At 41.2% G+C, this 12,179-nt stretch overlaps 1 protein-coding gene across 1 annotated transcript in view; it reads right to left on the bottom strand.

Moving 5' to 3' along the window:
- hydin (HYDIN, axonemal central pair apparatus protein) overlaps window positions 1-12,179 on the bottom strand; it is a 120,906-nt gene that overhangs the window by 50,326 nt on the left and 58,401 nt on the right. Inside the window, exons 36-43 of the mRNA XM_015402595.1 lie at window positions 9,409-9,567; window positions 8,606-8,747; window positions 5,734-5,884; window positions 4,496-4,660; window positions 4,177-4,329; window positions 3,878-4,078; window positions 2,703-2,824; window positions 2,397-2,579 (exon numbers count right to left, since the gene is read on the bottom strand). Of these exons, the coding sequence (XP_015258081.1) occupies window positions 2,397-2,579; window positions 2,703-2,824; window positions 3,878-4,078; window positions 4,177-4,329; window positions 4,496-4,660; window positions 5,734-5,884; window positions 8,606-8,747; window positions 9,409-9,567 (1,276 nt within the window). The remainder of the gene's footprint in view (window positions 1-2,396; window positions 2,580-2,702; window positions 2,825-3,877; window positions 4,079-4,176; window positions 4,330-4,495; window positions 4,661-5,733; window positions 5,885-8,605; window positions 8,748-9,408; window positions 9,568-12,179) is intronic.

Genomic DNA, 12,179 nt, shown 5'->3' with positions numbered 1-12,179 from the left:
GAGTGGCTCAGGTTATCCTGAGCTATCTCTATAGTTATGCTGCTATAGGCCTAGACTGCTGGAGGACATAGTGACACCTTTTTCATCATTCTGCTTCATTCTCTCCCTATTCCCCCACTCTGCAGAATCTGTTAGTTCAATCTCTAACGTTATGCTCTCTCTGCTTTTTCTCATAGTAGCTTTGCCTCATCTGTTTCTGTTTGGCCGTGATTCCATCCTGGAGAGCAATATCAGCCGTGCTGCTGCCATCAACACCTTTCTTTATGGATGTTCAAGATCTGCCTGTTTTTCAGTGTAGTTCTGTTTCTCTGACTGTGAGTGGCTGGATATGCTCTCTTCATCCTCTGGCATGGGAGCTGGCTCAGAGCTCGTCTGCCTGGCTGGTGGTTCCTGGATGAGACCACCTTTTACAGTTGCCATTTGTAAGTCTGCTTCTGTCTCCTTGAACACAAGTCGGCTTCGGCAGATGGCTGCTCAGACTGAGCCTGTTGCTTCCTGTTAAAAGGTCGTTTTTCCTCTCCATTGTCACTATAAGCATGCTTACTGTGAGGGATTGCATTCGAGTCAATGAGTTAATGCAATCAACTGGTTTTCCTTAGATAGAAAGCTTTGAATCAATTTGACTGCATCATCTTGTGAAATGTAAAGTTCCTTGAGATGATGTGTGTTGTAAATTGGCGCTATACAAATAAACTGAATAGCTCTATATAGAAGATGGCCACATTGAGCGTGACTGGCCGTCAGTAGAGCTCATGGGCTTGCTGCTGTGTTCAATCTGTAACGTTATGGTCTCTGCTTTTTCTCATTGTAGCCTCATCTGGACTGTTCTTGTTTGGTTGTGGCACCATTTTGGAGATCCTTATACATGTTGGAGATTGGCCTGTTGTTGAGTGTATATTTCAGTGTATATAAATGCAAAAATATACTGAGGAACCAAACGTGAACATTTATAGGGGAAGGATATGCAAATGCATTTCTTTACCATCTGCAAAGCTGTTTGTGACTCGTGAACAAGACCCCGAGACACCTGAACTCCTCCACTTGAGACAAGGACTCGTAGGGGTCGGGTGCTGAGAGGACTGGGAGGCAGTCAAGGCTTGGTGCCTCGACGGCCTGGTCCACACATGCAGATTCTGTCTGCAGGGAGGTGGATCATCTCAACAAGTGGTCTTTTTCTGCACATGCGCACTTTCAGGCGTATATCTGTGGTGAGCTACGGTTTCAGGCAGTCATTGAAGCGCACCTTTCCCAACACGGTTCTTTGAAAATGGCCGGTGACGTAAGAGAAAAAGCACTTACGAAGTATATAAAAAGAAAAGAAAGGCCTCAGAAGAGGCAGATATATATATATCGAAGAATGCTTTGCGGAGAGCTCTTCTCGCAAAGCATTATGGGAGTTGCTGTCACAGTGGTCCACTGTTGCCATACACTGTTGCTACCCAACAGGCACCATGCCTTGGAGGAGGATTTACGTGATCAACGAGGCAAACACTAGTGATCATCTGTCCGAACGGTCAGTTAACTGAGTTCACTATAAATCCCACTAAACAGTCCCCGCTGTATGTGCACACACTAAGCATGTATAAGCTATGAGAACAGCGCATTTTAAACAGGGCGTTCATGAGGAGAAATGCATGCTCTTGCACACGCATCTTTTTTTAAATTGGAGAGGGCAGGTCTTTTAAAAGATCTTCCTCAATACTTTTAAGGCCAGAAAGGAGCTATTGGAACAATGACAGATGATAATAAGATAATTAATCCTATGTGAATATATTTGTACTGAAATGAAATAGTTGAATGACATTAGACTTCTGCACAATCTAAACCAAGTCTGAAAACACCATGAAACATGTCTGGCATAACCTGGCAACAAGCAAACTGAATATCAACAGACACTAGAGAACAAACACAATGCTTTGAACTGAAATATGCAAACTATTTGACAATGTAAATTTCAAGACAATTATTTAGTGAGAATGGGCTGTAACCTGCCTGTTTTTCCTGAGGTACAAGAGGGTATGTCGTGACAGTGAGGATATTTTCTTTAGAATCAAAGCAGACCCAATGCTGAAGAACTTATGTTACCTCTGGTAGTGGGGCTCATTTAGTTAAACTTTTCATAATTTTCTGTTAGGATTTTGAAATTGTCCTTGGCAGAGTGCCTGATTGCAACATTGGTTGGAAATTTTTGGTAAAGCAAGAACAGTTTTTTAGAAAGACAAAATATGTATGCAGTAAATACCCCTTCTCTGTGCTTGAACATCAAACTTGCTAATCGTGGCTGAGATATTGGAAAAGGAGCTTCTAAAGGTGACAATGGGGACGATACCTGATAATGAGAAACAGAGGGACTATTTGAAAGACAAGCCCACATGAATTTATGAACAATAACTGACCTGTAATCTTTGCAGATGGAGGGGTAGGTGCAAACTCCTCTGCAGGTGAGTTGGTAGAGTTTGCAGCTTCCAGCTAATTCAAAATTGAAGACCTGCTCAAAGATTCCTGGTGACTCTGAGTAGAACCCCAGTTTCAGAACAACCTCACTGTAGGCAGGTACAACCCAGCGGAACACAGTCAAACTAAATATGAACACCAAAAACACAAACAATTAGAGATCTGAAGATCTGCTGTCTGATTCACCTGGAAAGTTTCTGTGGATAATAAAACTAGAGAAAGAAGAAGTTCATAAAAGTGTGTCAGACCTCTCTGGAATCTTTGATTTGATCTTGTGAGGACTTATGCTCATGCTACTTTCTTTCCCTTTTTTCTCTTTGGTCTTGTAATTGGAGTCTCTTTTGTGACGTTTAGAGCCTGCTGCCTTTTCCTAAGCACACAAAGACAAATATTTACTAAAATCGTCAACAACATTACTAACATTTTACTTCTAGTTACTTTCCTATGTCTTTTCTTCTTGAACAGGTGTTTCTATACATGTATAGTAGCAGCCATTCAAAATGGCCCTTCCCAGTCAAAAGCCAGCCGAACGTCAGCAAAAGCCCCTCCCACTTCCAGCTAATGGCCTTCTTATGGGCTTGCATATTTTTTACTCTGACTTCACCCTTTCAATGAATTACAGGATCGGACCAGTAGATGGTCCTTCTCTTTAGATCTTAGAGTCATAGGGAAGTCATATTTAAATGTCAAATCATTCTGTATATAAATGTACTCTTTATCAGATGATATTGTCCCAAAAGTTAGACAATTTCTATTTAAAAAAATCCTGTCTTAAAATCTGTTTTTTTTTTTTTTTATCTAATGCAGGCCAGTTAGTTATACGTCAGCCTGAACACCTAAATTCGGCCAATCATATATCAACTGTCATGTGTCAATCAATTTTTTTCGGTCATAGCATCTTGAGTCATATGTCGCAGCTAATATACGCAACGGTTGTAATAAGAATCATTGGCCAGAGTTCCATCCCAGTATTCACAGGGATGGACGTCTGTGTTTCTGGCAGGTGAAGAGCTAACAGAACTGCCAGCGTTGCGAGGAAGGTGCTACTCTAAGTGCTACTTGGTCCCAATGTAATTTTATTTGGGAACCTACTAGCACTAAGTTGCTAACTGGTTAGCAAGATGCTTCCAACAAACCGGCAACAACCAAAATGCTTGGAACCTTCCGTCACAACACCCCGCCCCCTTGATGAACGACTAATCGCATTCACTTTATTCACTTGTGTAAAGTCGTGCACCACTCAGGAGAATTCGGAAATGCAATGCTTGGAACAGCCGTTTCTCTGCGACTTTAATTTCCACGAATCATGACAGAAAGAATATTTTAGATGTTTAAAAAGGAGTTATGGGGGACTAGCCAAGGAACGATCAAGGAAAGTGGGGAAATTTTGAATGGCTACTAGTGTAATAAAAATGGATATGACCTTTGGAGTTGTTCTATGTTTGATTTCCTCTGGATCATTCTTCTCCCCCTCCTCCTCATTCTGCCATGATGGATTCAGAAAGGTGAAACATGTCTGATGAACTTTAGGCTGTTCCCTGTGCTTAGGAAAAGCAACAACAGAGAGTGTGACAGGAGGAATATGCCGAAGGCTACTAGGTGTTGAACTCAAGTCATCCAGAATCTATGGAAGATATAAGGAAAACATTAATATGATTAATGAACGAAATAGTTATCTACACGTGAAGTTTTAATCCAATGGAAAATATAGGCTGGACCTACCGTATTCAAAGAAGGCAGGGGGCTGTAAAAGAGCATTTCTTGGAAACTATGGCAGCCATTCGCCGTTACATTCACCATAATGTGAGGGATTATATTTTGCACTCTTCGGACAGTTTTAACAGTTTTCTTTCTTATATTCCTTTTAACGGCAGTCTGTGAAAACGGAGAGGTGACCGAGTGATGACCTTTAAATAACGATTCTGAAAATATACCTTAAAGAACTAAAGAGGATAACTAAGCATTAAAGTGGAAGGGTAGGACAAAAACAAACAGAGGATTAAAAAGATCAAACTCTGTAAGACAAAATGATCATGTTCACTTTTTTCTTTCTTAAAGGTTCCTCTGAACTTGGACAGGTATCTTCTGCTAGAACAGAATCCATTCGGGAGCCCTGGACTCGGTCCCACACCTGCAGGATCTGATCCACCTTGGCCTGAATCTGCTTGTATTTTTCAAACTCACACTGCAGATTATCCACGATACTCTGAAATTAGGGACAATTAGGAACACTTTAACACAGGTTAAACTTAGCTATTAAGGACAGGTATCATGCTACTTTTCAACGTGTCTCCTGTCTTATGTATATGACTTAAGCCCCATGTACACTACCCTTTTGAAACCCTGCCAGGACGGTAACCAAGATAAGAGTTGACTGTAAATGGCACGCACAACTGAACCAGACCATGCCAGACACAACTGAACAGCGCTAACATGGTACTTGTTCATCGGTAGGGCTTGCCGCGGTTCAGCTCTGACTCGGTTCTCAGAAAACAAATAGCGCATGAGCAGAACGTGTCATCTCCTTACAGTAAGCCTTCATAATCATTAAAACTTCATGATTTCATGCTATACCAGTGTTTAAACCCTTACCATGCCACAAGATTTCCAGTGATGTTTCTGCTTTGCAGTGTGATGAACCTCAACATCTGTCATTATTCCTGCATCTGTAAGCCCTGATTAGACTATTGTTTGTCCTATCCACTTCCCAAAATCCAACTCTGTCAAGTAAATTCACCAAAGGCTGCCTTCTTTCCCTGACTGTCCGCAAACAATGAAATATCACAATTATAACCAAACTTTCTGAATGTTACGGGCACCGCCATGTTGATTTCCTTGTTTACCTCTAGAGAGTAGTACTGTAGATTGTCACTAGGAGGCGAGGAACCATGCTAGCATGGTGTGTAAACGGTCGTAAGGAACCAAGCTCGGCACGGTAAACTCATCCAAGCATGAAGCAGGTCAGTTTTCAGAGGGTAGTGTAAATGGGGCTTTTAGATGGCTGGCTGGATTGGCCTATCGTGCATGCAATCAAATGCATTTTCTGTTAATGACTTCGTTATTGATTCAGTTAGACTTAACCAAACATAAAAAAACTGCAGGACCCTGGCCCTCACTGGTGATTTAAAGAAATTAAAAACAGGGAAGAAGTTTTCACCTTAACACATCTTTCCATTGTTGGTTCATGTTGACAGAAAAGACAGCTGTTTAAATGTCTTTAAAACACTTACAGTAGTAAAAGTCCAGTTGGGTCTGATTTTAGTTTATTTATTCCCTCACCTGCTCTATTTCTCGTGAAGTTTTCGTCTGCAGAACTTCCAGAGTTTTCGGCTTTTCATCTTTTCTCCTCTTTTTCCTCGTATCTCTCTCTTTCAGCTTCTCCTCTTCCTGCCTTCTTTCTATATCTTCTTTTGCCTTCTGGTCAATTTCCCTATGCAATCACGGAAGGAAAAACATAATCACTTTCTTAATGTTCAGTTCGTTCAAAACACAGCAGCTCTAGAACAATTTCCATACAATACGTCCCACCTAGTTTCCCATTACTAATCAAATATCACAACAATTCCAACATCCTTCTTCTTGCTGGTGAAGATTCTCAGTCATCCAGGTCATAGTTGTTCCAAAAAAAACAAACCACTGGACTTTTTTTTCAGGATGTGAGCTGCTCTGTTCCCCTGAAATGGGGTGGGGGTTGCAATGATAGCGGGAATTCAGCAATTGAGTTGATTCCTTCCCTCTACCATAGCAACCCCAACCATTACAGGGGAACAGAGCACCTCTACTCTTCAGCCAGGCCAACTATTCCCTTTAATGACCCCCCCTTTCAGAGACATAGACAGGTATGGGGTATTACAGGCTAACAAAGACACCAAACGGCCCCCCATTCCAAATGGGTGGACCCACTTATCAGGTTCAGGTGTCATTTTTCGAAGCCAAAACAAGGCTTTGTTTTTGTCCACTCTATAAAGCCTCAAACTCAACACTATTTCTGGCATTTTCAATTGAAAAAGCTTCTTGGATGGGAAGCGAAATGTCTTTAAACTTGGAAACAAAGTCCAGTGGATTGTTTTTTTTTTAACTTTTTTGGAAAGATCCTCCTTCTCACTTTAAAATCTCTGAATAACTTGGCCTTTCCGTACATCATTCTGAGCCCTTTGCTCTGTGATAACCTTCCTTTTTGTTACACTAAAATGAAAACTAGAAGATCAAGAGCCTTTTTGCTGTACAGCTAGCTGTATTTAAAACTCTCTACAACAATAGATCAGTGTTTTAGGGCATGGAGTGTTTCAGAGTGAGGAACACTGCGTGCAGTTCCATCATGTTGATGTGAAGCCGCACCATTTTCGGGAAACATACACCATTCACCGCTCTGCCCATCATAGTTGCACCCCAACTGGTCAGGGATGTATCGGTAGTCATGGTAATCCTGTATGCTGCCGTCTCCAGCGGCACACCTGACGTGTGAACCGTCGGGTCTCTCCATGGCTGAAGAGCCGTCGCACATATCTGTGTTACTTTTACCCTGCTACACAGATGAAGGCAGGGACAGAGGCGACCCCGGGCTAAAAGTCTCTCATCATCAGAAGCCCCAGATGGACAACTGAAATCACGGATGCCATAAAACCAAGGAGCCACAGGCACAGTCTGAATGTAACAACTTTTCCCAACTGAAAACGCGTCATGCACTGAGTTAGTTTATTCTGAGACCCAAATACTCTGTGTATTGCACAGGAAGCAGGCAGCGGGCGACTTTTGGCTTGATTTATCCTGAACCCGAGGTTGATGAGGTGGTTTATCACTGCCAGGGAGTCGCTGACTTCCTGCTCTCTTGATCGAGAGCAGATGAGATAATCATCTATGTATGAAAATATTCTGATCCTGCATGTCCTCAGAGGGGACAGCGCTGCCTCCACACACTTGCTGAACATCCTCTGGGCTAATGACAGCCCGAAAGGGATGGTCTGAAACTCACTCTGATAAGCGAACCTGAGAGAATTTCGTGTGGGCCGTAAATGGAGATGTGAAAATAGGCGCCCGCGAGGTCAATGGTTACAAACCAATCCCCCAGATTGTTGGAACGGCACAGTGCTTTGTGTGTGAGCATCCTGAATGCATATCTGCGTAATTGTCTGTTTAACACACACAGGTCCAGTATGGGGCATAGTGATACGTCGTCTTTCTTTGGAATAGCGCAAGTAGAAGCCCTGACGAATCTCCTTGTCCGCACCTACTCTGATTGCCTTTTTCTCTAACAGGGATGCTATTTCATCCTTCAGGACGTGAGCCAAATCCCCGGTAGCAAATGAAGAGAGCACTCTGTTGAATCTTAGAGGTCTTGTGGCAAACTGCAGTCTCTAACGCTTGGAAGTTGTATTAAAAAGCCATGGAGAGACTGCGCATGCGCGCCACTGATCTGCCTGAGCAGAGAGAGTAGACGCGTAGACTGCTCAGTGACATCATCCCTTCTTCACTGCTGTGCTTTCTTTTCAAGAGAGCAAGCTCCCTCGGCTAGGCACAGAGGTGAGTGACAGAGAATCATTTTTGTTTTTCCTTATTTTAAAAGAATCCAAAAAGCTTCTTGGTTATTTAGAATGGCAACTGATTTCTTATGGCAGATATTTAAAAAATAATAGGCTGTTTTTTTACAAAAAAAATCATGTCATATTTTGCTACTCTATACGAGTTTAATTAGCTGGACCCAGGGCAATATGGCTCTTTGGATATGAAAGGTTGCAGACCCCTGGCCTTGGATATTCAGTGAGTGTGGTGGCGGTGGCAAATACCCAACCTCACAAGTAAACTTCTCATTCATCCAGTCACATTTATACAATCCCATCCTTACACCCATACAGACATATAGAAGCACTCAATGGCAGAGGCAGACACTAAACACATTCTTACAGTCCTCAAACATACACTTTCCCTCTGGGTCTGGAGCAAACCCAGGAGGAAATCCCCAGATACCCCCGTGTGAGATGGGTGGGGGTGGGGGGTGGGGGCGAGGTCTGGGTTACATCTGGATTAATCGGTTCATCCAGTAGAAAAACACAGGAAACAAAGGAGCTGCCTTAAGTTTAGGAAGACCTGGAGTTCTGCATAGAGCACATTATAAAAAATAAAAAAGCCTGCTCTACGTGTATTAGATAGTTACCTCTCTTTCTTTTTTTGAATTGCCTCCAAGTGTCGCTGGGTAACATTCTCCTTTTCTTCATCAGGCAAGGCATCAAAGTTCTCCTGATCCAATTCCCAAAGGTGCCTCTCCTCCTGTTCAGCTATCTCATTCTGTAAGGCTTCTGCAGGAAATGCACCCATAAACTAATCATACAACTTTTGGGGTTCAAAATGGTAGAATTCTCTTAGGACAAAAAATCAAGACACTAAAGACGATTATCTTAATTTGTCCACCGGAGGGGGAGAAAAAAAGGATGAATTCACATGCTGTCCAAAAAATTCACAAATACAGCACTCATCATCGTCACCAAAGTCTCAAAGCATTTCCCCCCAAACCTTCACCCCTCTTAAGCTTTATTTATACCTTCTTTGTGACATTGTGTGGATGCTTGTGCACAAACTGGAGTGTGTGGCCTAACTGTGTGCGTGTGTCTGTTTTTGCCCTGACTTTTCCCTAATTGCGTATGCGCATGATAGCCTGATACATATGTAGGAATCTGTGTGGATATCTGGGTTGCCTGCTCTGGCTCGTTTATCTAAAAAGGAAAAAGATGTTATTGTCTATATTCCCTGTTGTATAAATTGTTCTTTCACCTCTACTTTCCAATATTTGCAAGGGTTTCCCGTTCAAACACCTTGTCCACTGTATTCTCTGTGTTGCTAAGTATTTATAAGGCCTTTTACTGAAACATGTTTACACTATGTGAAATGGCCTCAAATTATATTGATCCATCACAACTTTGCTATACAAATGTATGTATCTACACTATACAAATAACTTACCCTCAGTTTCTCTCTGCTGTCTTTCACGTTTCTTCAGGGCGACATAGCTGTCAAACAAGTTGACTACGTAGATGTGCTTGCGATTACTGAAGGCTTTGAGGACACCTTGAAGTGTGCTTGATGGACACGGAGTATAAATAGAATCCAGGCTGTTGATAACTATTCCATGGTCACAATCGCTGAACTTTTAATAGAGTAGTCACAGGGAAATAAGGAATAGGAATGTCAGGATAAAAGAGAACAAAGAGGATCAAACCTGTTATGATGACAGGCAAATCCAGGTAGAATAAAAATGTATACCTAAAATTTCAGTGAGGAGACTTTGAGCAAACAATAAAATATCTGGATGGCACCCATTTATTCCATGCCAACCTGTTGGGTGCATGTATAGCATTGTATGAAAATCTAAATCCATCCCTACAATCTAATGCTGAAGAATCAAAGTGCTGTTTTATTGATCGCCTGAACAACATCAACATCTTCTCTAAAGGCAGGCATTATATCAGTTAACACAATGAAAACAAAGTAGAAATACATTACCCTGGAACGAGTTCTAAGGGTCCTGTCACACCTTGACGATTTATCCAGCATATGCCTGACATCACAGAATCCCCTAAAACGCTGGCATATGCTGAACTTTCTATGTATTTTTTTCATTTTTGGGCATATACAAAGTAATTCATAACAAATCCGTAACTTATGTCCAAGAACAGCCTAACTTATGCATAACGCAGTGTAGTGCCCATGAAATGATGCACAAGCCAGTGTCCTGAAGGGGGTAGCAATGCCCGCAAGGCGCCCGGCCTGCATAAAAAGATTTATTTGATTGCGGTATTAACCTAGCTGGTGTTTACCGCCAGCCAAAAAAAAAGAATGGATAAAAAGCAAAAAAGAAATAAAGAAGGTTTTCAGTCACAGCAGATTCAGCGTCATGTCTGCTAGAAAGTTTGTTGGTTTCCTCCTGTGAACCCCTTTATACCAAAACGCTGCCAATACGCTATTAAACAGTACAGTAGCTGAAGGTTAGAAACATGTTTAGCGGTCATCTGAAACACATCAGATACATTGATATGCGCTGGAGATAAGTTCTTGATAAGTAACGCATAAGTTATGCACAAGTTACTTACAGGTTCAGGATAAGCTAGATGCCATGACTTTTGAGTAAATCGCATTTAAAGTATATCAACGATCAGATAACTTAACTGTAACTTATGGCCAACATATGGCATACGCTGGCATACGTCGAGAAATTTTGAGCATGCTGAGACCTTCTTGACATATTTTGACATGTTCCAGCGTGTTTAAGCGTACTTCAGCGTGCTCATAACTTATACAGAACGTACCCATAACTTATCCAACCTATGCCAGCATTTTTGCCAAATTTTTCGTATGTCAGGCATATGCTGGATAAATCGTCAAGGTGTGAAAGGGGTTTCAAGAGGTAAATAAGCACACCAAATCGGCATATGCGCATATATTTGAAACTGAAATTTAAATCAGACACTGAAATGCATAACAGATTCAGCAACGGGGCTCTGAGCAAAGATGATTCATTGTTATTGCTATTATGACCTGGTAAGTAAATAAAACAGGACAAAAGTTACGAACTTATTCATAATATATGATCACATTAAAATCAGCTTCTTGAGTAATTTGAAATCAAACATGTGATTTGTTAGCATGTTACAACTACCAACATCGGCTGGGGGGGTTTAAAGGAAAAGTCCGTTCACCAAGAAATAATCAATGGATCATTATCTATACCTAAAACTAATACGTTTTTTAGTAATTAAATGAATATAGCGATAATCAGTAAAAAAAAACAAAAAAATATAATTTCTGTCTGATCTTTGAGTCTGGGAGCGGACATTTTTTCCCGAATATAGTAACACCTCACTCCTGACATCTTCCGGCAGTGACGTCACGGTGTGGTAAGCCTAGCGCCATTCTCCCCGCTTTACAAGCAAAACCAATGGGAGTTATTATACACATCTGCAATCAAGAACAAATATTTAAGATTTATTTCACCTTTCTGATTCATGATCGTCCACGGACGGGTTCGTCGTTGGATTGCCAACTTGAAGAACGAGGATTTGCAATCAAACTTTTGCCAGAGGAAATACACGTAATATGTAGCTAACATTTGGAAGAAGAATGTTTCAAGATGAGTTGGATAATAGCACTTTGTGACAAACACTAGATACAGCACTGGGACTTGATCAACAGCCGATACCGCACCGTGACGTCACAAACCAGTAGATGGCAGAATTTTCTTAGACAAACATGGATGCCTCCAGTAAAGCACATTAAAATGAAAATTACTCTCAATAAAAAAAAATATAATTTATTGAACAGAATGTGATAATTTCATATTTAAAGTACTTTCAGAAGTTTTAATTGTGAATATGACTGGACTTTTTCTTTAATAACTGTAAACATTTGGTATTATCTTGTAGAAATGCACTAAGGAGAAGACGCACCTTGGCCTGAAGTGAACTATGAAACTGGATGTTGTTTTTCTGTTTCTTCCAAGCCCATTGTTTAACTATGCATGTAATAGGGGCGTTTAGCGAGTATTTTAAACATCTGGTGTGAATAATTGCACTGTTTAAAATGGAAAGCTCTGACACGCTTAGCGCAGGCGCATGGCGCTTTGTGGCGTTGTGCACTTTTACTCGCCGGGTGTATTTACTGCTTCCCAAACTGCCTGAGGTCCATCACTCTACAAAGAAGAAAATAATATATATATATATATATATATATATATATAT

Source organism: Cyprinodon variegatus, unplaced genomic scaffold (assembly GCF_000732505.1).
Source record: "Cyprinodon variegatus isolate N-32 unplaced genomic scaffold, C_variegatus-1.0 Scaffold1373, whole genome shotgun sequence".
In the NCBI taxonomy this organism is placed as follows: domain Eukaryota; kingdom Metazoa; phylum Chordata; class Actinopteri; order Cyprinodontiformes; family Cyprinodontidae; genus Cyprinodon; species Cyprinodon variegatus.
Note: the sequence above shows the minus strand (reverse complement) of the source record. Positions and strands in the feature narration are given on the sequence as shown.